At 41.8% G+C, this 27,018-nt stretch overlaps 1 protein-coding gene and 1 long non-coding RNA gene across 2 annotated transcripts in view; both read left to right on the top strand.

Annotated features, from left to right (window-relative positions):
• The first annotated feature begins 2,866 nt into the window (after positions 1-2,866).
• Positions 2,867-6,863, top strand: LOC108443692. The gene is made up of 4 exons (XR_001859169.2): positions 2,867-2,962; positions 4,909-5,095; positions 6,245-6,353; positions 6,430-6,863. It is a non-coding gene; the product is annotated as an uncharacterized LOC108443692 (long non-coding RNA).
• Positions 6,864-8,966: 2,103 nt separating this feature from the next.
• The window catches only part of tkta (transketolase a), a 34,151-nt gene continuing 16,099 nt past the window's right edge, over positions 8,967-27,018 (top strand). The window contains exons 1-8 of the mRNA XM_017724494.2: positions 8,967-9,179; positions 13,259-13,376; positions 14,643-14,756; positions 15,344-15,441; positions 18,304-18,495; positions 19,173-19,291; positions 21,059-21,255; positions 21,943-22,107. Coding sequence (XP_017579983.1) covers positions 9,073-9,179; positions 13,259-13,376; positions 14,643-14,756; positions 15,344-15,441; positions 18,304-18,495; positions 19,173-19,291; positions 21,059-21,255; positions 21,943-22,107 — 1,110 coding nt within the window. The 5' untranslated portion in view covers positions 8,967-9,072. The remainder of the gene's footprint in view (positions 9,180-13,258; positions 13,377-14,642; positions 14,757-15,343; positions 15,442-18,303; positions 18,496-19,172; positions 19,292-21,058; positions 21,256-21,942; positions 22,108-27,018) is intronic.

The following is a 27,018-nucleotide window of genomic DNA, read 5'->3' on the forward strand; positions in this document are numbered from 1 at the left end:
AGGAGTTGCTGGTAGGGTGACCATCCTCTCCACACCAGCTGCAGCAGCAAATGACTACAACATATGTGAATTTAATTGTTTAGACAGAATACCAACAGATATCCCTCACTGAAGTACCAGCATCACAACTCAACATATTCCTTACTTCCTCTTTTCAGAGCTGGTTATATCAAATAGTCTAATAATATCAACCCTAGTGCTGCGAATGCTTTCAGACACCAACTAGCTAAAATACATTAGTGTTGTTTTCGTGCAGAGAGAAGATGTGATGTTACTCAGGCCAAGCACTGCGTACTTAAAACATGCTCTCTAACGAAACTGTAACGTGAACTTCAATAAACTGCTGACGTCATGGAATTCAGTTGTTAGCTAATTAGCTCTGCAAGTTACCAAATGCTCCAAAAGCAAGTTTAGTCGACACAAGCCAAGGATGACACATGTACGTCTACAGAAACACACATTAACTAATAAATAGAAATGAATGTTAAAGAAACCTGCTTTGTCCAGCGTTGCACAGCTGAGAAAGGCAAGCTTAAGGGAAGATGCTGAGACAGTATCCAGTCCTGCTAGCATCTGACGGCCAGTTGCTGAACATACTTAAAGGACAACAAATGTCGTATTCTACAAAAGGATAATGCAGATGGTTGGAAATGTCAGAAATGAGCTTTAAATGAACTCACAAGCCAAAAGAAGTGGCATACAAAATGAAAATGAATGAAAATCACTTCAGGATAATATGATACTACCATAAAAAAGGGTGTTCAGATACAGCCTCACTTTATTTTACACTAAGGAGATGTTTTTGGGATAAGACTGTTGAAATTGGGCTGTTAATTTAGAGAAATCTATTATAGTGTTCTGGTGGTGGCTGAAATGTCATCAGGAGATTGTAACGTTTATCCTGATTAACCAGTACAGCCTTTTAATTTTTATTAGGATTAGGAGTAGTAAAGAGACGCAGCGATGGCAGAGCCTTCAGTCTGACGGCCACAGCTGCCCAGGAAAACAAGAAAAATACCTGCTCTGTGGTTTAATTCCTGCTTTGTGATCACTGGGAATAAATGCCGTTTTATAAAGGTTACTTCACAGTGAGCCTGAAGACCATGACTGCTGTATTATGTGTGAATAGACTGAGCCAGATATCGGATGTCAGCTCGCCTTGACGGAACTGTGCAAGCGGGAAATATAATTCCAGTATTCTACGGAATATCAGTATTCAACGGTTTGAGATTAGCTACATGTGCTCAACTCCCTACAAGATATATACCACACTGTTTTTGTTTATTAGTCCAAATTTCATGGTATTTTAATGTCCACTGTGTTAGAAATTCGACAAGAAGAGTCAGGAGACTGGAGCTTCAGCGTTGACTGGAGTTTATTTCCACATACAGAGTATGGGTGCAGTGTGGTCCATCAACAGTCAATCAGCAGGATCAGGAGTCTAGTCTTACTCACGTACATGCAGTCTGCAGTCCAGTCTAACCAGAATATTGTTTTTCAGTTTTAGGAGGAAAAGGAGTTTGAGGAGGGATAATGAGGGGTTGTAGAAGGAGAATGTGAATAGAGATGTAGGGGGTAGAGATAAGGGGGGGTGTGATTGTGATCACCTTAAGGTCATGAGAGGGTCATTTCAATGCAAACAAAGAAGTGATTGTGGAAGATGAGAGTGCCACCAGTTTCACCTTTCTGCAATTTGCTTAAACTCTGCAATGAACTTGGTTTAGACCTTAAGAAAACAACATAAGGTGAAACAACATATATTGTTAGAAACGAAGGTTCTGTGCAGGTACATTTCTCCTTCATCAAGGTACAAACAGTGTAAATGTTCCCTCAGAGGTTCTACAGTGGTTCTAAGGTCTGATTGTGGAGCTTAAATCAGTTCCTCCAGGTGAAAAGTTGGTATTTGTACCTGTTCATGTGGAGTCAGTACAGCTTAGCTCAGTTCAGTGGATTATGGTTCTGTGATGTTCCCTGACTGAAGGTACTGAGACAGACCCTTAAGGGTCCCACCCCAGTGACAAGAACTGACCCAGAGACAGTTTATTCCTTTACTTCTGAGAGTGTTGGAAGGTGAAGGGATTCTAAAAATGTGCCCTCCATGGAATAAAGTGTAACTCCCAGTGACTCCTCAGCCTCGACACCACCATATGCACCGGAACTAAGAGTGCGGCTTTGCAGTTCAGAACTTCTAACAATTCAGATTCAGATTCAGATTCAGATTCAGATTCAGATTCCTTTATTGATCCCAGGGGGAAATTGCAGTTGTTACAGTTGCAGCCATTTATGTAAAAATAAAAACTTTACTAATAATTTAAGACAATATATAGAATTTACCGTATGTATGTGCACCAGATTTAAGTACTCTACACACACAATTGTTGTTATTGCACATATGAACAGTTTTTTGAGTCACACACTGAGGGAGGAGTTATGGAGTTTGATGGCCACAGGTAAGAATGACTTCCTGTGGCGCTCTGTGGTCATTTTGGTATGATGAGTCTTGAGCTGAATGAGCTCTTGTGTCTCATCACCGTATCGTAGAGTGGGTGGGAGCCACTGTCCGTAACGGCCCGCAGCTTAGACAGCGTCCTCCTGTCCGACACGGCCATCAGCGAGTCCAGCTCCACACCCACAACATCACCGGCCTTGCGGATCAATTTGTTGAGTCTGTTGGCATCTGCCACCCTCAGCCTGCTTCCCCAGCATGCACAGCATAGAGGACAGCACTCGCCACCACAGACTCATAGAAGATCCTGAGCATAGTCCGGCAGATGTTGAAGGACCTCAGGCGCCTCAGAAAATAGAGACGACTTTGATCCTTCCTGTAGAGGGCGTCAGTGTCAGTGTTCTCCCCCAAAGAGGGAGGGGAAGTCATGCTGCCAGGAAAGACCTCCCTCAACACTTTCCCCAAGAGATTTAACCCTGCCGTTTATCCTGGATTCTCTCACAGCCTGACCCCTCTGTAAGTAAACTCTTGCTTTGTTTTGTTGTGATAGGAGATTCTACAGGTGAAAGCCTGTAAATCGTACCTTTGCTGGTGTTAACTGGACAGGTTTCAATACTAACATAAAGCCTCATGAGCAGCATTTCAACATGGTTTCACTTTCAGTTTCCAGTGTTCATAGTTTTGAGTCAAGAGTGCATCTGTTAATGTGGGTAAATGATCAATATTTATATATCATGTTAAAATTCTATATAAGAATAAACTATTTGAGTGCCAAATGTACAAAATCTACTTGTCTGATGAGTCTGATGCCTTTTTAAATACTGTATTTATCTATTTTAACACCACTGTTAATTGAAGTTTATAGATTTACCAGTGAAAAAAATATTTTACTGAAAATTGTTTTTTTTTTAATTAAGCAGTTGTTGCTGTGGTATTACAGCCATAAACGATAAAATTAAGATTAACAAAGTAATAAAAACTAATAATAGTTATTTTCCCTTTTTCATAAGGTTTAATTACTATATTATATGTGTGTTTTCTACATTTTTAATACAATATAAGTTGATAAAAAGTTGATGAACGTTTCACCTGGAGAAACTGGCTTAAGGTCCTGGAATATTTACACTGTTTGTACCTTGATGAATGAAAATCTTTCCTTCATTTCTAACAGTAGAAGAGCTTTTTCGTGACCACTCTTGGACTAAATAGTTCAGGGCAGTAGAGACTTGTGATGGTATCCAAACTGTTCACCATCTTCACAAATCTCTTCAGTTCTACTGTAATTTGAGGTTCTGCTCCTGTAGTTTATCTTGAATGTAGTCTGATGCTGATATATAACCTGGGAAACTGATCCGTCATCAAACAACACATTAAACTGAATACAGTGTCTGATAACTGAGCCTGCATCACAGCAGAGAGCACTGAACTCCTCCCAGAGGTTAAAGTGGGAGGAGTCCAGGTTTTGCATATTTAACTCCGGACATTCAGATAAAAGCAGAAGGTTATTTTTTGGACTGACACAAAGGTGAACACTTTGGGTAAGATCTGCATTCCTGGAGTGGAAAAGACCTGCTAAATAAGACTTATTGGATAGGAGAGGTTAAAAAGAGAGAAAGACGGGAGTGTTTATATTTAATCTAGTAGCACATTGGATTGATTAAATCTCATTAATAATATATGTCATTAGATTTAATATGTGTTCTATGATTTAGGGCCACTGTTAAAAAAAATAAAAATAGAATGAAAAATGAGAATGAAGTTGCATTTAGAGAAAAAAGTTGTGATATTTTTAAAAAAGTCATAATATTTCAAGAAAAAAGTCGTAATATTTTGAGAAAGTCATAATATTTCAAGAAAAAGTCGTAATATTTTGAGAAAGTCAAAATATTTCGGAAACAATTTTTTTAATTTCTAATTTTTTTAGAAAAAGTCACGGATTCCTGCTCAGCCGTTTCAGTTGGTTCTTACACTAATACCAGGCTGGTTGTGATGAGCAGGAGAGTCGGGGAGGCTGAGTCGATATGAAAGTGCAGCTCCACCAACTCATCGCCCCTCATTTAACACGAGGAGGTGCAGCTTCCTCCTCCTTCCCTTCTCAAAGCCTTTGGCCACAAGACTGCCACCTTTGCTGGTATTAATGCCTCCTGTCGTGGCAAAGTCGTTTATCTTTTTTCTCTAAATATTACGACTTTATTCTCAACGTCGCCTTAGTTATTTTTATTAACAGTGGCCCTAAAATGCTGTCATAGTGTCCAAATCTTTATATGGGCACCTTTTTATTTTCTCTGCCTTTGGGAAACATTTAATGATGTAGATGAAGTGGAAAATGAGGAACTCCTGATTTCCTGAGACCTTTTAGTAATTTCTGCATTTCTGCAATTGCGAGATAAATAGGCTGACCACTAGGTGGCAACAAATGACAATGATGATAAAATGGTCTTTTTTCTCTTTTATTTTAAAAGCTTGATGCAACTGGAACCTTCACCAGCCTCCTTCAGTCCCCTCGTCATCATGAGCAGCGAAGACAAAAACAAAGAGGAGCGGATCCCAGAGCCCGTCTCTGAACAGCCACGGTCATCATCACTGTGTCCACCGTGTGACTGCTCATCTGATGGTGCAGATCAGGTGTGCGCACATTTCTGTTCAGAGGTCAGTGGCTTTTGACACTCAATTAACAATAAATTACTATCACTGGACACAAGGGATCTTTCGTATAGGGAGTCCAGGCAATGCGCAAAAGTCTGGACTGCAGGCAGGAACAGACATTGTCGCTGTCCATGACATTTTGACTGGGGCAGCTGAGGCGGGTCGCAGAGCTAGAGTGGGCGACCCTTGGCACTGGGGTTAAGTCTCAGGTCAGGATTATTAAAAGGTAAATAATGTGGTGACAGTGAAGATGTGGGGAACATTGTGGGTTAAGGGTGAATGCTCTTTTATTGAATATGCATCAAGGGTAGCTCTGCCCCTCAGAGCCGCTGAAACGGCCGAGATAGCTCACTTCTAACCACGGCCCAGCACAAGTAGCACATGTACACACCTTTGAGCTGACAATAACAACTTTATTTATACAATGAGTCTCTCCTTACTGTGAGTGTGACGCCTCCCGAGAGCCGCTGCACATTGCCATTCTGCATGGCGACGCCTCCTGTGGTCCCACAGCTGTACAAGCCAACAGCGGGACGCTACTATAACTTCACACATTGCATGTGTGCATCTAATACTCATCTTAGAACTCACTGTTATGTTTGTTGTGGGTTTTATGTTTTATTATAAGGGTTGGTAAGATTATGGTTGGGATTAGGGCCAGGGTAAGGGTTTGGGTTGAGATTAAAGTAAGGGTTAGGATTTAGGCCCAGGGGTAGGGTTAGGGTTAGGTGTTTGGTAAGGTTGGGTTTTGGAAGTAACATAATAACAACACATCTACTGAATGTAAGTAATGTATCAACCACATATATGAAATTTGAAACGTTAATATAGCAGCAAACAACTATTTTCTATGTAAATGTACTGGTGTAATGGCCTCCTGAGCAGAGAATGAAGTCACGCCACCCCTGTGTGTGCTGTGAACTGAGCTTCTCTGTTTTCTTCTTAATTATACTGACTTTTTTGAGCTGTGTCTAATATTTTAAGCATCTTTTTAAGCCCAACCTTTGTGACATGGATTCCCCTCCAAATGGAGAACGGCTCATTTGCATTTAGAAGCACCTCCAACTGGAAACCAGCTGAAGTGAATATAGATGTAACTGCATCTCTAAATTCTTACGTCTTGCATCTTTCTCTTCTTTTCCATTTCAACAGATCTGCGCACATTGTTGTTCTGCTTTATGTGGTGTTCTCTGCGGTGTTTTATGTGGTCTGTGTGACCAGAACTAACTCACGCACCAAAGCTCCAATGTGGAGATTGAAGGTAGGTGAATAAATTTGATTAATTCCAACAGTTAACACCTTTCAGTTTTAATCTGAAGTGATCAAATGCTTTGTAGGGAAGCTGGAGCTTCAGGACACTCAACTGGCCACTGGGATGGAGCTTGGTGTATCTGTGAGCGACGGGGTCTCGGGAATGCTTCCTACTGGCCGCAGGATGACCGTTTCACATGATAAATTCATCCCATCGTACTGACAGCTAAAGATAATCAGTATTAGGAAGTGTGTATATTATGTGTATGTATTTATTTCAAAAACAATAGTAAAACTAATAGCCATTAACACACTAACATAAGCCATTCGTATGTGCTTTAAGGAGTGGTTTTATTCTATAGTAGCACCACCACAACATCTACACAATACAAAATAAATGTATTTATTTCATCAATAGGGACTCAGTTAAATGCCTGGGTGAATAAGTGTGTCCAGTCTGGAGAGAGATGAACTTTTCTTTTGGTTATTTGTTTCTATATAAATTCACAACAAACTCACATCACATGGATTACCTGTACTGTCAGTTTGTCGAAGCCAAATGGACAGACAGAAAGTCAGACTCGTCACTCTTTGCATGTTTACAGACTTTTGCCCTTAACTGAGACTGACCGTTCAAAAAAATGTTGGCTAGCTTGTGCAAACTTAAAAATGTTATATATATATATATATATTTTAATAATGACTTACACAGGAGGCTCTTTATGGTGATTAAGTCAGATGCCGAGCTGGGTAGCCGTCAATTTTGTGATTTCTATGTCTTTTTTCAAAACCTTCTTTTTTCTTTTCTCCTCCTTTTACACAACACAGTCACATCACACATAAGTGGTGTTTATTTGTCGAAGCCAAATGCCGAGTCAGAAACTCTTGAGTCGCATTTTTTTAGTGACTCTGTAAAGGTCCAGCTCGGGGCTGGGCCACCTGCGATAACACGGTCAGCCAGCAGAGGGAGGCACAGAGCCACCTTGCGGTAATCAAGGGTGATTTGTGACACCTGCGTTTAACCGTCCTGATCCAAGCTGACCCACAGACCCCTCCTCAGTCCTGCTGTTTCAGAGCTCTGGTCATTTCAGTAAAGGCTTCTTGGGTTTACTCTCAGGCCTCTTTCTCAGGTTCTGTTTCTCGAACCTCTCTTATGTGCATGTTTTGTGCTTAAACTTCTATCCTTTCACTCAAAAACACACAAAAAAGAATTTCAAGCTCTGAAAAATATCAAACGTGAGAACAAACTTTGTATGGAAAAGCTGCTCTGTGACGTCTGGTGCAGCGAGATTTCTGGAGGAAGCTGCTCTACCTTCACTACATTAATTAGCTTTTCAGAATTGCTGGAGACACTGAGGACCGGATGGCCCGGGGGACTCCCAAGTCAGCAGAAAGGCACTGACGGGCAAAAAAAGGCTGCAGCGATGGTCGTGGCTGAAGCAAAATCCGGAACACAGGAGGAGTTTGATGAGGCCATGGAAAATTACTTTCAGCTGGCTTCTAGGAGGTTCTGGACAACCATCCAGCAACTGAGGAGTGGTCGGAGTGGCTTCCTGGTCAGTGGAAGGATCTCCTAACCCACAGAGACATGCCTCCCTCACAAGAGTCAGGGCCAGAGGGTTCTGGCATGTCCGACTCCATTTCCCTGGTGGGGTTCTGAGGTAGTTGACAAGCTCCTCATGGCAAGACACTGAGGGTGGATGCGATTTGCTTGCAGCTGTTCACCTTCATGCAGATGGTTGAGGGGGCATTGGAATTTGCCAACCCAGTCTACATGTGTTTTGTGGACTTGGAGAACGTGTTCAGTGAGATATATTGCGTGTGGGGCAGAAGTTAGCTTTCTTCACAGGGTGGCGGCTACACTCTAGTTGATAGGGTGAGGTGCTCGGTCATCCGGGAATAGCTCAAATTAGAGATGCTACTCCCCCACATTGAGAAGAGCCAGTTGAGGAGGTTCGGGCATTTGAACTGGGCGCCTCCTGGCCACGTCCCACTGGAGATTTACCAGACACAACCTATTAGGATGAGAACCTGAGGTTGTCCTAGGACCTGCTGGAGGGATTAAATGTCCAGGTTGGCCTGGGAGCGGCTTGGGATGCCCTGGAATGAGCTGGAGGAAGTTGCGGGGAACAGGGTGGTCTGGGATTCTCTGCTTTCCTAACTGCTACCGTGGCCCTATCTGGAGTAAGCAGTTTTAAGATGTCGATGATGATAATATGAATATTCATCTGCACAAACCACACGCACAGGAACACACACACACACACACACACACACACACACTATCTACTGTCTATAGACTCAACATCCAAATAAGCTAATGCTGTTTCTACTGTTCTCCCTCTCTCTCTCTCTCTCTCTCTCTCTCTCTCTCTCACACACACACACACACACACACATTTGGGCACACGCCCACTTGCCTTGTCACAGCCAATACACGTTACTGCCTGACCTCCACTGACCAACCTGTGTCTGTGTGATTTTGTCTCTTTTTCTCCTCCTCCTCTCTTTCTCTTTCTGTCTCTCTCTCTCTCGATCTCTCTCTCTCTCTCTCTCTCTCTCTCTCTCCCTCTCGCTCTCTCTCTCTCTCTCTCTCTCTCTCCCTCTCCCTCTCTCTCTCTCTCCCTCTCCCATTCTCTCTCTCTTTTTGTCACTCAGGCGTGTGTGCGGGTTTGGTGAGAAGCTCGTGTTTGTTCTCTCTCTCGGTTCTTGCTGATTGTTCTGCAGTTATGGAGGATTATCATAAACCGGACCAGGCCACAGTGCAGGCGCTCCGAAACATCGCCCACCGCCTCCGCATCAACTCCATCAGGGCCACCACCGCCGCCGGCAGCGGGTAGGACACACACAAACACCCATGCACGAGTTTATATATATATATATATGTAGACATATACATTTTAGCATTATATATATATATATATGATATAATTATAATATCTCATATTTATTATATATATATATGTAAGTATGTGTATCTATAAGTGATGCATGAATAAATAAAATATGAATAAAATGAACAGGTTATGTAACGTGCAGTTTAAACGACTTTAAACTGTGTGTTTGGCTTGGCACCATGTGCTTTGTGTGCCGTGTGCAGGGCATCTCTTTGTTTGAGTGAAGAGGAGACATCTTCTTCATCTTCATTTGACCATCTTTGATTCTGTGCCTTTGCCTTCCATTTATGATCCGTTCCTCATAAATAATACACATTACAATTAATTTTTAACTGGACCATAAAAATATGAGGCGTGGCCAAATGGAGTCACAGCTCTGTTGATCTGTTTCATTGTTTCGACGTTTTCACACAATTTGCAGAGATCCTGATGTTGAGCGGAGGTGCCAGGTTGGATTGTTTTGGGTAGTCTGGTGCGCAGATAGAGCAGTTACTTTGGGCAGATGGTGTGAGCTCGTTTTGGGCAAATCTCAGAGCTGTGCTTATGGTAATGCTGCAGTCAGAGGGGGGTGGATTCCAGATGCTAGAGGTGGCAAAAAAGTACTGTGGACGTAGGTGAGGTCCTCACCTGGGTCGAGATATTCCACCAACAGAATGATGCAGCAGTGATGGGCGTTGAGAGCAGGTGGTGTCCTTGCATGGGTTGTCTGGGTTGCATTAGCCCCTTGCGAGCATAGACTGACCAGCCTGAGTAGCTCCTTGGTAGCACCAGCTTACCTAATAGCTTTGGTGTTGCTGAACATCTGTAGCTCCTAGACTGACCAGCTTGGTTTCTCTGAGTAGCTCATTGATAGCAACCGCTTATAATATCTACCAGCTTTGGTGCCACTGGTTATCCAGGTAACCTCATGCTAGCAATAGCTGCCCAGGGGCCAGTCCCCCAAAAGCATTTTAGTGTTGAGGCCGAATAATTTTTGTGCTAAGATGCTTTTGGGAAACCCAGCTTAGCCTGGTTGTCCTATTGCAGGTTACCTACAGCATAATTATAGCACAATAGCATCCATATAGCTAGTCACCCCTAGAACGTTCTGCTTGCCAGTTTAACCACGAGATCATTTTTGGACACTTCTGGAATGAGCTGAGTATCAGCAAGCTGCTACTATAGTTAGCATTAGCCTAGTTCTTTTGTTCCAACTGATATGATGGAGCTAGCAAGCTAAACACCAGTGAACAGCTAATGAAATGAGAGGAACTAGCTGGAAAGTTGAATTGACCCACCATTGCTCAACTGGTCTGTATTCTGGGTCAGAGCTTGGCGATATGGTACAAGTGTAATATCACGATACTCAAAGAACTTTTCACTATACACAATATACCACAATATTTATTGTTTGTGACATCTGACACATTGGAAAAGACAAAAGATGCAGCTGGTCAGTGTTTTTTAGTACTGAAGATGAGATACTCAAAGAAGAAATAGTAGCCACGTTTACATGCAGCCTGATAATCGGTTAATAATCAGACTAATAGCTTAATCAGAATAGAACATGTCCATGTAAAGTCAGAATAGTCTAGTCTGATCGAGGCCATTCAGTATACAGTTTCTATCTGATTGAACAAGGTGGGTAATCCTGTAAATAATCCGTTAAATAGAAGAATAATATCTGTGTAAACGTCTGTATCCGATTACATTCCCTATCGGAAAGTTTAAGCCCGTTCTGCATGTGCGACGCGTCACAGTGAGAGTTTATACCGTTCAACACGGCGGAGCAGAAGCTGGTCTGCAGAGGAGACGAAGTTCATGCTCTGATCTTTAAAAGACGGCGGTGGGACGGACGTCCAGCTTATGTGTCTCAGAGCACGACGTCGTCCTCTCGGCCTTCTTTAATAAGGACGTGTGAAGGACGTTTTCCTGAGTCTGACGTCATTTTAAAGCAGTTAGAAACACAAGCACTGCTCACTGCTGCTCATCTCACTCTGACTGGACTCGTGATGCTGGTTGTCATGGTAACGTCTACACAAAGTGGTTCTCTCCGCATGTGTGTAATTGTGGATCGGATTGCTTATAGTGAGCATGTAATCAGATATTTTAATCAGATTGTTGAGTAGAGTGAATGTAAACACCTCAGTCTTAATCTATAATTGGAATGTATTCAATCGAATTGGCAAAAATCTTTGCATGTAAATTTTGAAGTAATAAATCTCAATATTGATACATATTGTCATTTTGCCCACCCTTTTCTGGGTCTGTCTTTCGGCTGTTCACCCACGCTGCCTTTATTTAACTTTTCACATCAAACAATAAAAAGTATAAGCATCACAACTTCGGACTTAATAAAATTAGCAGCAGGTAAAAACGTCTGTGCTTTTGATTTTACTCATAAGTGTAATACTTGAGGGTGGTTCAGTAGCAACGATCAGACACTCTATATAAAACGGTACGAGGAAGTAACAAAGTTTTGTAGAAACATCTTTGTCGTCTGCTGGGTGCTGTTCTGACCCTGAGCGCTGTCCTTCAGCAGGGGGTGTGTTTACTACAGAAGGATAATCAGGTGCCTGTTGGGTGTCTCGGTTGGAACCTGGACACGATTTTAGATTTAGGCGTCTCAGCACTAATCGCATTATCCTTTCCAGAAGAAGTCAAGTGCCTCAGTGCCTGTTCCTCATATGAATTGTGCTGGATGTGTTGGGTGGTCCTCATACCATTTGCCGTCCTGTTTCATTGCCGTGAGCGAGTATGCCAGTGATAGAGAGAGCCCATCCAAGAGATGACCACTTAGAGCGCTGTTACGTAATCAGCTGTTTCAGTAAACAGGGTGCAGTTGTATATTATTGCTGCCCTTTTCTTCTGTTTTCAGAAAACCATGGCTGAGCTGTACGGTGTGTGAATAAACCGTAATGAATGGATCAGTAGAAATGGTCCACAATTACATGGAATAATTGCATCGTATAGGCTATCATCATATTAATATTCATTTAAAGATATGTGGCTTTGTTCAACTGCTATGATATACAGTACAGTGGTAAAGTCAGAGACCACCCTTCCCTTTCCAGTCAAAACAGCGTTTTTCAGTATCAGAAAACAGTAGAAAATGCAGAAAATTATACAGAAGCTTCAACACCTAAATCTAATCTAATATCAGATATTAATATGATATCAGAGTTTATTCCAGCTTCCGTTCCTCTCAGGAGACTCACTTTCAGCTCCTCAAAGAATCTGCAGGCACGCCTGCAAAGTTCAGTCTGAGAAGCTGGTTGATTTCCTGAACTAATCAAACCCATTCAGTGGTGTTGAGGTCTGGACTCTGGGGTGGTCAGTCCATCGTTCAGCTTCTTTGTTTGATGTGTCCGTCTCCTTTTCTCACTGAGGTTCTGCTCGATCAGCTACATGTCCTTTCAGACCCACAGCACTGAGTGGTCTTCTCCCAGTAGAAGGGTGCACAGAAACACCTGTGGATGTTCTCAGATCTGAAGCAGCTTGATCTTCTCCTCTCTCTCAAAGATAAATGTGCTCTTCATCTGATGGGGGCAGATTTTGGTGTCTACCAGGTTTTCCAGGTGGTTGCTAGGAGTCTCACTTTCTCTGTAGCTTTTATCATTCTTTTGGAAGACTCCTGTTTTTTCACTTTGACTTATGCGAAGAAATATCTGCTTTAGCCAGTTGTGAGGCAGTTTAGTTGAGTTTGGGTAGTTGTATGAATGTCAGGGTCCGTCTGAAGGGGAGCAGTTATGGATGGACTTGTTGGTTTTAAGATTGGAAGGATGGAAGAGTTAAATCTGCGGAAGGTGCAAAGTACAGAGTGGACAAATTGACTACTGACAGCTTTCATATTTAGTGTTGGAGGCCTTTGTGTAATTTTCTGTCAATGTTTTCCTGACATGAAACATTAATAAATCATACTTAATAATTACTGGATGTGGATGGAAATTGAACAGACAGGTGGTCTGATATTGTTCACAGTACTGTATGTGTGTGATAAGTGTATTTAGAGTCATTTGTACCCCTCGCTCTCTCTCAGGCACCCCACGTCATGCTGCAGCGTGGCCGAGATCATGTCTGTTCTTTTCTTCCATACCATGAAGTACAGGCCAGATGACCCCAAAAACCCCAACAATGACCGCTTCGTCCTGTCCAAGGTGAGACTCCACCTCACCTGCCTGGAATATCAATAATAAACATATGAGGTGACCATTCTAAGTCATAATAAACCTGACTTTATTGCAACTGGCACAACCCTACATAGCTGTTTATAAATGCTTATTACAACAGGCGTCATCTGTCATAAAGGCTACTTTAGCTGACTTTGATCAATATTGGCAGATGTAACTTTTATAAATTATGACGCTTATTGGAACAAGCATTTATAAACAGTTAAGTAGGGTTATGTCAGTCGTCATGACAAGCTTATGTAGGTGTCATGTTTCCTTATGAACAGCACCCCACAGCACAGTGTTAGCATGTTATCATTTGTTCAGTGGAAAATGCCCAGTAAAGCACACATCCAGTAAAGCTATCCTTATGTAAGTTTATGAAGATCAGTTGTAACTATAGTTATACTCACCTCTGGTTATAAACATGCTCTGCAATAATGGGATCATTGCTTTAAATCTGCTGTGGTTGGTCACCTGCTATGTTGTGTTTGACCAAATGGTTGTATTATGATTATTTAATAGTTATTAAGTGATATCATGGCAAAACCATAATATAATCGTGTTGAATAATTGCCTTCTCGTTACTGTATGTTCGATAAGCAATTTTATAATGATTATATTATGGTTTGTGAATGGCAGCAATATGGTTATATTATAGTTGGTGAGTTATTGAATTATGGTTATATCTTAAGTAGATGTATTACGGTTATATTATGACTGGAAAATGCTTCTGTTATGGTTATATTATGATTAGTAAAGTAATGCATTATGCTCACATTATAGTTGGTAAGGAACTGTATTATGGTTGTATGATAATGAGTAAAATTTTGTATTATGATTATATTATGATGAGTAAAGTATTGTATTATGGTTATATTACATTTGGTAAAGTATTGTGTCGTGATTATATTGTGATGTGGTTGGTTAGTGTAGTGGGTAACACCTCTGCCTTCTACGCTGTAGACTGGGGGTCAGTTCCCCACCTGGGTAAGCGCCCTATGCTATACCAATAAGAGTCCTTGGGCAAGACTCCTAACACCACCTTGGTCTCCCTGTGTAAAATGAACAAATTGTAAGTCGCTCTGGATAAAAGCGTCAGCCACATGCTGTAAATGATGAGTAGAGTATTTTATTACGGTCATATTACAACTGGTAAAGTATTTTATTATGGTTTGTCATGATTTTGTTAAAATACTGTATTATGGCTACATTAAGTTTGTTAAGTAGTTGTTTTTGTGGTTTGGCCTTCAGGGTCATGCTGCCCCAGCTCTGTACTCAATATGGGCGGAGACTGGCTTTCTAAAGGAGAGTGACCTGGTCAACATGTGTCAGGTGGACTCAGCTCTGGAGGGCCACCCCACACCTGTGAGTAATAGATCTGATCCAGAATGAGCCTCAGCTCTCGGGGAATGACAAACTGGTCTGTCTGCAGTTAAAAGACGTGCTGAGCTTTTCTATGATATGTTCTATGAGTAACACAAGATGCTGTCACTAACTGTGGACGTCTCAGAGTTAGTCTCTTTCTCCCTTTGAGGCACGCAAGAATAATTCAAAATGACTATTACTGTAACACCACTGACAAGATTAAGTGTGAAAAGAAAATTATACTTGTATGTTTTAAATAGGCCACACAACAATTTAATGGATTTTTACCATTTAAACTAAAAACAAACACCAAAATTGCTGTTTGCAATAAAATAAATACTCAACTCTATGTGGTTTATTCTTATTTTGAGCTCATTTATGGCCTCAAAGTTCCAGTTACTGTATCGTGGCTCAGATTAAACACACTGACACACATAAAACTGCGAGACAGAATTGTGATGTAAAGTGTTTTATATCATGTAGAACCAAAGAACACATTTGAACCAAGCCAGTTAATCTTTACAGTGAATTGTATAACATCTGTGTGTGTGTGTGTGTGTGTGTGTGTGTGTGTGTGTGTGTGACAGAAGCAGCAGTTTGTGGATGTGGCCACCGGTTCTCTGGGTCAGGGTCTGGGAGTGGCCTGTGGAATGGCCTACACTGGAAAATACTTTGACAAGGCCAGGTAAGAATCCCTACACATGCACAGCTGGATTACAGTCAATTAGGAATTGAACTCATTTTTAAAAACTTCTACATAACTAAGCGGTTAAAATGTAAACAGAGTCCTTCCGAGCGGTTTGGTGTGAAACATCCAGCTAGAGAAACTTACCGAGTCCGAATTTTTCACAGTGGTAGTGATAGGAACCAGACGTCCACCTCTAAAAGCTCCCTCACTGACTGTTATTACATGAAATGGTTATGGATTCACAGCTTGATGTCTGAGACACTGCTTTGAGAAACAAACTGCTTTGGCTTTAAGCCATATTTTTAAGCACATTCAAGGCAGAGAGACACATGTAAGGCTAAAGAAAGCATATTTTTTCTGATGGTTCTCGGTTCCTATCACCACTGTAAAGAAATCTGAATCAGTAAGATTCTCTACAATGAATCATTTCACACCAAACCATTTAGAAAGACTTTCTCAACCACTGACTTATTGACATTTTGGAAAACTGAACTTTATTTGGCAAAACGGAAGCATGAAATCGTAATATTGGTGTTGTAAAACATGATGTTCTTGGTTTGTGAAAGGACAAATACAAACATCTGTACTCAACAAAAATCAAACCATCTTGGGAGCCTCAACATTTTATGTTTATTCTACCATCTTGGCTGTAAATGTGTCTCAGTTTGTGCTGATGTTCTAGTATGAGATAAAAATATACCATACATAAACACAGACTCGCTTCGCTCTGCTTTAAGCTTCAGCCCACCTGTAGCTGCTTTTCTCGCATCTCCAGCAGGAAACTTTTCCTCAAAAGTAGAACAGTTTCTTGTGAAACGTCTCTCGGCGTTCGACTTGTTACGAGGCTGAAGTCGCTTCTCATTCGAATGTTCCCGTTCCACCTTAAATGGTGCTTGAGACGCCAGAACATAAACGCAGCCCCGTTTAAAATGGAACGGGAAAATTCAAACTAGAAGCGACTTCAGCTGCATGACTTTTTAGTGTTCGACAGGCCAGACTGTTGTCTGTGTTGCTATGGTGACCAGCCGTCTGCGCTGATCTTCAGGGTTAAAGGGTGAATCAGCAGTTCTACATTAACTCCAGCGTTTAAGACCATTTACTGTTAAACTGTGTTGAAGGATCAGCAGAGCTTCATTTTACTGTAGAGGAGGATTATTTTATTATTACCTACTGATCTGATTCAGCTGTGGAGCCACGACAGGGCAGTAAAAGAGCCGCATGTGGCCCCGGAGCCACACGTTGCCTGCCCCTGATCTGTACTCTGAAGTGATTTGAGAAGCCTTAACATGTATTTTAATGCCTTTATGGCTAAATGGCTGTATTATATCTGTTGAAATGGTATCTTCATTGTTACCTGGTTTTATAATGAACAATAAAAGGTTTATTACAGTTGATGCATGGCTGTAATCCAGTAATATAATGGCTATTAAAAATATAAAACATATAAAAAAAATTTAGAAATGTTAATAGAGCCATTTAGCCATTTTTAGGTGTGCAGTTTTCGTGTAGCATTCATTTGACTCACAGACCTTCCCTAACATCCTCACAGCAGGGGGTGGGGCTCTCAGAGTGTGTGTGTGTGTGTGTGTGTGTGTGTGTGTGTGTGTGTGTGTGTGTGTGTGTGTGTGTGAGGGGGTGTGTAGTCGCTCCGTTTGCTGTCCTCTCCCGATTCTTCCGCTCTAATAATCAAAGCTCCAGAGGCGCTCACCCAGCTATTTTTACTACAGCTCCAAAATCCAACATACACACTCTTATACCCCCCACACACGCTCTCCCAAACAGACCGCAGCCCCGTCCGTCTCAGAGAGGCCGCACATTCACTCTACACACAGCTTGTGTGATGCCTCTTCTAGTCCTTCCTCACCGGTCAGTTTCTGACCACAGAGAGACTCTTGTCTGCATGTCCACTCTCTTGTGGTCCACTCTCAACCTAACAGTGATACTGACTTGTAAAAAGTGGACCACTAACCAAATAATCTCTGGACAGCAGCGATCCTCTGGTCATAAACTGACCAATGCTGAATGGTTTAGTGGTGGACTGGTGAAGTGTGCAGTATAGATGTGGTGCAGTCTGTACCTGCACACACGCAAAGGGCAGCTGTATGGCTGGTGTTTCTGATAAAGTGGCCAGGGAGTGTAGGAGGTAGGATTTTGCAACTGTTTGTTCTGAGACTGACCGTCTTCAGAGCTCATACACAGAGGTGATGAGTGTGTGTTGTGTAGACGCTGTAGATTGGCCACTGACCAATCCACACTTAGTGATAGACAGATAGAACAGATGGAATGATAGCTTAATGGACAGATGGACGGCTGGATGTAGGGATGGATGGATGAATGGATGGATGGATGGATGGATGGATGGATGGATGGGTGGAACAGATGGAATGATAGCTTGATGGACAGATGGATGGACGGACAGATGGATGGATGGATGAACAGATGGAATGATAACTTGATGGGCGGATGGATGGATGGATGGATGGATGGAGGGATGGACGGATGAACAGACAGAAAGAACAGATGGAATGATAGATTGATGGACAGATGGATGAATGGACAGATAGATGGATAGATGGATGAACAGACAGAAAGAACAGATAGAATAATAGCTTGACAGACAGACAGACAGACATGGAGGTATAGAAAGGGATGAATGTGTAGATGGATGGATAGATAAATAAACTACAGATACACTACAGATGTTTTATATATGTTTGAAGTTTTTGGGGTAAACAAGATGTTATTAAACGATATGAACAGACATTCTGAATATTATCTGTATTATACGTGTTATAATATGTGTTATAAGAAGTCCCTCAGTTTGTGCTGATTATTTGTGTGTCTGTGTTGTGAGTGTAGTTACCGTGTGTTCTGTCTGCTGGGTGATGGGGAGATGTCGGAGGGCGCTGTTTGGGAGGCCATGGCCTTCGCCTCTTACTATCAGCTGGACAACCTTGTGGCCATCCTGGACATCAACCGGCTGGGTCAGAGCGAGCCGGCACCTCTGCAGCACCACGTGGAGAAGTACCAGAGGCGCTGTGAGGCTTTCGGGTGGGCTACAAACAAACCTCCCAACCTGCTGCACAGTGTCTGTTAACCTTATATAAATATATCTGTGAGTGAGGAGGAGGCCTGTTAAAGAACCTGCAGCGCAGTGTGAGTCTAGAGTTTAGTTTAGATCAGAGCTGCCAAACGTGTGACCTGTGGGCCAGAGTTGGCCAGTGAGAGCCCACCAGAACGTCACCTAACCCCACCTCCTCACCCAACGAGAGAACAAACATATTTTTATACTATGCATAACATATCGCTGCTGTCGAAGGAAAACATCATAACGCAACATTTTTGACGTTTTTCAGTTTTTGAGATCATTTGAAACGACCTGGTACCCTTTACGTTGTGTGAAAACTTCAGGATGAATGGACCAACAGAAATGACCCAAAATGACTTGAAAAGAATTCTGGTTCCATTGACTTACATTAAAAGTAAAGTGAGTTTTTTCCTTCTCCTGTAAAGTTACGATTTTGGAGAGACGAGGTTTTCTCCCGACAGCAGCGAAATACATTCTCATGTTCTTGTGAAAGTTCTGTAGTAACACAGTGCAGTGTAATGTTACAAAACACATGTTTAAAAACAATGACAAAAAGTTTAGGCACCCCTGGTTTAGCTGATGTGATGTTTGTTTTCATTTGCTGTTTATGGCTGATGGAAACGTGCGGGTGTGTTTTCAGATGGCACGCTATAATCGTAGATGGTCACAGCATTGAGGAGCTGTGTAAGGCTCTGACTCAGCCTCGTCACCAGCCCACCGCCATCATCGCTAAGACCATCAAGGGCAAAGGCATCCCCGGTACTGAAACAGGTTTATTTAACCCATTTTTCACCCCAGTGTTGGATTCCAGCCTTTAGCCTGGCTCACCAAGCTGGTGTTTGCTTCCTCTGTGATACACCGCAGCTTTTCAGTCTGCTGCTAACACACACTGCTAAGTCTGCTATGTCAGTCTTGGCTAGAATTGCGTGAGGTAGGAGACCCCCTCTCCTATCTACCCTCCCAGTGCGACTGAGGATAAATATAATGTGGCTCTTGGCCACGGATGGCTGTGGCAGTGCCAGGAATCAAGCTTGCAATCTCCCCATGTCAGTCCACCAATGCTGTAAAACAGCAGAGCCTCTTCTAAAATCCATATTCAGAGTCGTTACATATACACACACATGATCCCAGTCATTTGGAATTTTGTATTAGTATATGAAGGTATTATATCACGATACTTCACAACGTATTCATGATACACGATATTTCAGTTTTCTGTGATTTAATAAGTTGTAAAAGACAAAATGAGAAATAGAGATTTAAAAAAATTCTTTAATAATGATAACAAACCTACAGCCTGCAGGTTGCACTGCGCTGAATCCAATTAAACAGGCGAAATTATGCAAATTCTGTAATAAAACCGGTAGTTGGTCAGTGGTGTTTAAAGAGGAATTCCAGTCATTTGTATTTGTTTTCATAAGTCAGCGGTAGAGATGGAAACAAAGTCATTCAAGTGGTTCGATGTGAAACAGTTCACTTGTATAGAAAGTTACAGTCAAATTTACAGGGCTTGCAACTTAAATGCGATCATTTTATTTACTATCCAAAACCACCAGCGAACCTGTGGTAAGAACCTGTCTTCTGAGTTTACATGGAATGTCGATGATGGAAAAATAGTAGGAAAAATGAAATAATAAGCTTTCTTTACAGACTGCTTTGCCTTACAGCAACCTTCTTGTACCCTTCCACCATAAATGGATTAAAATAAACAGATTAAAATACGTTTTAGTCCAAAAACTTTATCACAAAACTGCAGTAAAATCAACGTCTCAGACAATCAGGCAGTGAATTCAGAACCATGTCATGTAGGAGCTTTCTGTGAGGAGCTTTTAGAGGTGGACGTCTGGTTCCTATCATCACCACTGTGAACAATTCTGACTGTGAGTTTATCTAGAACAGAGCGTTTCACACCAAACCGCTCTGAACGACTCCGTTTACATCTCAACCAGTTAATCATGCAGCAATTTTGAAACACTGAGTTCCTCTTTAAGTTCTGACAGTAATCACAATATACTCAGAGGAGGATATTGTGACATGATTTATCAAGATAATGATAAAATATTGTCACATCGCTCACCCCTAGCACAGATATTAAAAACTTATGTTGCTAGGCAACAGTAGAGTACTATTAACATACTACAACGCTTGTAGCAAAAGCCAATGTAGCATCTTGTATTTTGGTGTCAATCTACAAAAACAATAATCCAATGTGTGTTATAGTGATTTTATTCATGCACAGTCTAACAATTACTGCTTTAATCAACACTAAATACCACATTACGCACTCAGACTAAAAGGGCTTTTCAAAGGCCAAACACCTTTGATGTTGCAATTTAGTCCAAGACTAAAATAAATCCATGTCCTGAAAACCAGCCGTTATATGTTTACAGCTTTGCATTGTTGCTAAGAAAGCAGTCTATAACTCTAATCCTGGAGATCTAATGCCGATCCGGGATTGATCTAATCCAGAAGCAGGACTGGAGCTGTAAGTGGTTTCAAATCCATCCTTCCTCCTGTCTGTTCCAGTGGCGGAGGATAAGATGGGATGGCATGCGAAGGTTCTGCCGAAGGACATGGCAGAGAGCGTGATCAGAGACCTGCAGAGCCGCATCCTCAACAGCAATAAACGCCTGTACCCAGCCACGCCCACTGAGGATGCCCCGCCCGTCAGCCTGCGCAACGCCCGCATGCCCAGCGCACCCAGCTACAAACTCGGAGAGAAGGTGAGAGAGAGAGAGAGAGAGAGAAAGAGAAATGGATAGATGGATGAATATATGTATTTAAATGGACTGATATTGAACATAACACGTCAAAAAGATTCATCCGATTTAAGACCCGATACAAGGTCTCAGTCTGAACCTCCTCCAGCTGTGCGGACGACATCAACGCCACAGTCAAACTCATCCCATACTTGATTGAGCCTGTCGGGCGTCGCTGCTCTCACGGCTCTTTCAGTGGGATTTCGGAAATCATCCAGTGCTGTGGAACCAACAAACAATTCTCTGAGCTGCTGGAGCTTCACTGCCCATGAAATCACATCACACACTTCTGACAGATTCACTCTTATTGACGTGGAGAACGCAGAACGCTTTCTGCTCAGGGGTCTCAGCTCCTCTCAGACTGAAGGGAGCCAGTCAGAAACTCTATGACCCCCCCTCTTACAATTGGATTGTGATTGGTTCCTCGGCGCCTCATGGTTGTAAATATATGGCACTTTGAAATCGGATGAATCGTTTTGAATCACCGTGTACATTATGCATGTTAGAGCAAATTGAAATATAAACGTGTTGTACTTTAAACATCATAAAATTGGCACTGCAAAAAATATCCAAAGCCCACGTATCATGTCAGGTCATGTGTATATGACGTCCTAACTGAAACACGCTCTGTCCTGAATTGTCTTTCTTCAGGTTGCGACTCGTAAGGCGTACGGGATGGCTCTGGCCAAGCTGGGCCGCTATAACGAGCGCGTGGTGGCCATGGATGTGGACACTAAAAACTTCACCTACTCAGAGATCTTTAAGAATGAACACCCAAACCGCTTCGTGGAGTGCTACAGCGCAGAGCAGAACATGGTGAGAATCCTTCAACATGCAGATCTCTTCAAAAAACACTGAGATAACCTGGCTTCCCAGCCATATGAGCTCCAACACACCTGAGCCAGGAATTTCAGTTCCCAAAATTCCATCTGCAGGTTTTACAGCTCCCAATATTCCAGCCTTGAAGTGTCTTATGCACATCTGAACCAGGTGTTGCAATTTCCAATTTCCAATCTGCATACCTGAGCTAAGAATTCCAGCTCTCATTATCCCAGCTTCAATATTACATGTGCTCACTTTACACAGATATTCTAGTTCCCAAAATTCCATCTGCACACCAAGTATTGCACCTCCAAGTATTCCAGCTTTTAATATTCATTATGCACACCTGAGTCCAGGTATTCCAGCTTCCATTACTCCAGCTCCCTATGTTTCATATGTACATCTGAAACAGATGTTGCAACTTCCAGTGTTCCACCTGCACACCTGAGCCAGGTATTCCGGCCCTTATTGTTCCAGATATGAATATTTAATCTGCACACCTGAACCAGGTATTCAAGCTCAAATTATTCCAGCTTCTATATTTTCATCTGCACACCAAGTATTACAGATTCTATTATTCCAGTTTTCAATATTTCTTATGCACATCTGAACCAGGTGTTGGAATTTCCCATTTCAAATCTGCATGCCTGAGCTAAATATTACTGGTTCCAATATTCCAACTGCGCACCTGAGCCAAGTATTCCACTTTCTAATATTCAACCTGCACACCTAAACCAGGGATTCTAGTTTCCAATATTCAGTCTACACACCTCAGTCAGCTATTCTCTTGTTAGGGAGTTGAAAAGTCATTTTATGACCTTTTGTTGGTCCCAGTCTGCTTAGAGGGGTCTTACATAAAGTCAATAACGTTAACCCTTAATTCCAGAGTTATTCCTTCCTTTTAGCTGTGCTATTCAATTCTCCCTTTTTATTAATGAGGTCCAAGCAAGACGTAATTCATCTGAATTGTGTCAACTTTTGTTGTTGACAGCAACAAATGCAGCATCTGATGGTTAAATAGTGATTTGTTTTAATTGAGTTTTAATTGAGTCAATGAATTCAGTAATTGATTAACAATCTAGGGGGCGTCTTTCAGCAGATAAAGGGCTTAACTCAGCTTGTGGACTGAATTTCTCTGCTGAATTGATGCTCCACTGATAGGGTTCCCTCTGAGCTTGCTGTGTAATGCTCACTCATGCTGTAGCTGCATTGCATTGGCGGGTTATATATATATAAACACCCTGGAGGCTTTATGACTGTGCGTTTGCTGACTTAGAGGAGTCTATACATTCCAGAGCCAGCCTCAGCTAGACTGAGCTCCTGCACCCGCATGTTCTCTGAAAGGCTCTGATTGGTCCAGTGGAGCAGCCTCCTGTATGATGGCGAAAGCTGGTTGGTTGAATTATGCATGGCAGTGCATCAATAATGCAGACGCAGTAAAGCAGTGACCCACTTACACTCCGGTTTGCAGCACATGATGCTGCATTGTGTGCTCTTCCAGCAGTCCGCCATGCAGAAAACCCCTCCGCATGATTTCTGTCCCACTGCGGGCTTTATGACCCGACAGCAGGAATGGCTTCATCAGCGCGCTGTACCGGAAAATGTTAGAAAGAGAGTAATTACTCAGAACAGGTGAACTCCCGCCAGTGACCGAGGGGACCGGAATTCTATGTGAGCATATTCTATGCGACGATACCCAAGCATGAGCTAAAGTCTATTGATGCTAGTATTATTAGTATTAATCTTGATGCCCAGTGCAGAAACTTTGTTTCCGGGTACTGAAAGTATTGGTCCTAACCTGGTCTCCCAGCTATATGAGTTCCAACACAGCTGAGTCAGGTATTCCAGTTTCCAAAATTCCATCTGCACGCCCAGTATTACAGCTTCTATTATTCCAGCTCTCGATACTTCCTATGCGCCTCTGAACGAGGTGTTGCAACGTCCAATGTTCCATCTGAGCCAAGAATTCCACCTCTCATTATTCCAGATTCCAGTGTTACATCTGCCCACTTTAAACAGGTGTTCCAGCTCCCAAAATTGGTTACTCGAATTGCTTTTCCATTTGTTAAAATTTTTTTATGTCAAATGTAATAAGTTCATTAAGTCATTTATCAGATTTGATCAAATATTCTTTGCAGCCCTGTTTCTTAAATACGTTAATTTCGGAAAATTAACAGTAATTATGCATTAAAATGTGCAGAAATGTGTTCAAAGAACTCGTTTTGACTAATAAACCAGCCAAAAAACATCAGTTGACCATCAGTGCCCCTTTAAGCAGCACTAGGAAACCGTTACGGGCTGTGAGAGTGGAGCGGAGTCGGCGGGGGGAGCAGGTGCGTTCCACATGTGCGGAGAAGCCGCTGGATTTCTGGTTGAATTGTGAGCTGTGTGAAGAGGATTTTCTCACAGGAAGCAGGAAATGGCCACAAATGTGAGGGATCTCACTCATATGGAGGATTTCAGTGAATTCCTGTTTCATCCTGTTCTTGCTGATCAGTTCAGTTTTCTCGGAGAACATCTGTCATGCAGGTTTCGCTCCTGTTCCTTCAGCGACGTTCACTCCAACCCTGACTCAGCCGCATCCCAGAATGCAAGAGGATAGAGAGCCACTGTGGGCCCGCTGATGGAAAAGCTGGTGGCCCGCCAACTTTTTGCTCCTCATTTTCAGAGCAGCCCCACTGGTGATTCAGCAGCGAGTTGGGCTCATGTTCCACTCGCAGTCCCAATTTACTTCTTTTTCCTTCATGTGTTTCTTTTGGTATAGTATATAGATTAAAAATAAAAATATTAATTTTAACAGCAATATCACAATTAAAGTCGGTTGTACAGCTGTGACCAGTCTAGCACAGCGTAACCCGCAACATTTTCACACTAAATCGTTTTATATTAGACCTAGTCATTCATTTCAGCTGTTTGTAATATCATATTTTACTAAATTAAAGATTGTGTGCATATAAAATCTGTTTGCAGAGCTGAACAACTCATTAGGACTCATATGCAGGACAATATTCTGCCCCAACGGTGGGGCAGCCCATTCAGCCTAAAGGCAACTAGTACACAACATAGTTTATATCACAATACCTACATTTAGAGTCGGTTATTCATTCAGCCTAACGAGAAACTGTAGAACAGACTCGGTTTATATCACAATACCTACATTTAGAGTCGGTTATTCATTCAGCCTAATGAGAAACTGTAGAACGGACTCGGTTTATATCACAATACCTACATTTAGAGCTGGTTATTCATTCAGTCTAATGAGAAACTGTAGAACGGACTCGGTTTATATCACAATACCTACATTTAGAGCCGGTTATTCATTCAGCCTAATGAGAAACTGTAGAACGGACTCGGTTTATATCACAATACCTACATTTAGAGCCGGTTATTCATTCAGTCTAATGAGAAACTGTAGAACAGACTCAGTTTATATCACAATACCTACATTTAGAGCCGGTTATTCATTCAGCCTAATGAGAAACTGTAGAACGGACTCGGTTTATATCACAATACCTACATTTAGAGTCGGTTATTCATTCAGTCTAATGAGAAACTGTAGAACGGACTCAGTTTATATCACAATACCTACATTTAGAGTCGGTTATTCATTCAGCCTAATGAGAAACTGTAGAACGGACTCAGTTTATATCACAATACCTACATTTAGAGCCGGTTATTCATTCAGCCTAATGAGAAACTGTAGAACGGACTCGGTTTATATCACAATACCTACATTTAGAGCCGGTTATTCATTCAGCCTAATGAGAAACTGTAGAACGGACTCGGTTTATATCACAATACCTACATTTAGAGTCGGTTATTCATTCAGTCTAATGAGAAACTGTAGAACAGACTCGGTTTATATCACAATACCTACATTTAGAGTCGGTTATTCATTCAGTCTAATGAGAAACTGTAGAACAGACTCGGTTTATATCACAATACCTACATTTAGAGTCGGTTATTCATTCAGTCTAATGAGAAACTGTAGAACGGACTCGGTTTATATCACAATACCTACATTTAGAGTCGGTTATTCATTCAGTCTAATGAGAAACTGTAGAACGGACTCGGTTTATATCACAATACCTACATTTAGAGCCGGTTATTCATTCAGCCTAATGAGAAACTGTAGAACAGACTCGGTTTATATCACAATACCTACATTTAGAGTCGGTTATTCATTCAGCCTAACGAGAAACTGTAGAACAGACTCGGTTTATATCACAATACCTACATTTAGAGTCGGTTATTCATTCAGTCTAATGAGAAACTGTAGAACGGACTCGGTTTATATCACAATACCTACATTTAGAGCCGGTTATTCATTCAGTCTAATGAGAAACTGTAGAACGGACTCGGTTTATATCACAATACCTACATTTAGAGTCGGTTATTCATTCAGTCTAATGAGAAACTGTAGAACAGACTCGGTTTATATCACAATACCTACATTTAGAGCCGGTTATTCATTCAGTCTAATGAGAAACTGTAGAACGGACTCGGTTTATATCACAATACCTACATTTAGAGCCGGTTATTCATTCAGTCTAATGAGAAACTGTAGAACAGACTCGGTTTATATCACAATACCTACATTTAGAGTCGGTTATTCATTCAGTCTAATGAGAAACTGTAGAACAGACTCGGTTTATATCACAATACCTACATTTAGAGTCGGTTATTCATTCAGCCTAATGAGAAACTGTAGAACGGACTCGGTTTATATCACAATACCTACATTTAGAGCCGGTTATTCATTCAGCCTAATGAGAAACTGTAGAACAGACTCGGTTTATATCACAATACCTACATTTAGAGCCGGTTATTCATTCAGTCTAATGAGAAACTGTAGAACGGACTCGGTTTATATCACAATACCTACATTTAGAGTCGGTTATTCAT

The sequence above is a fragment of the Pygocentrus nattereri genome, chromosome 21, assembly GCF_015220715.1.
Source record: "Pygocentrus nattereri isolate fPygNat1 chromosome 21, fPygNat1.pri, whole genome shotgun sequence".
NCBI lineage: Eukaryota > Metazoa > Chordata > Actinopteri > Characiformes > Serrasalmidae > Pygocentrus > Pygocentrus nattereri.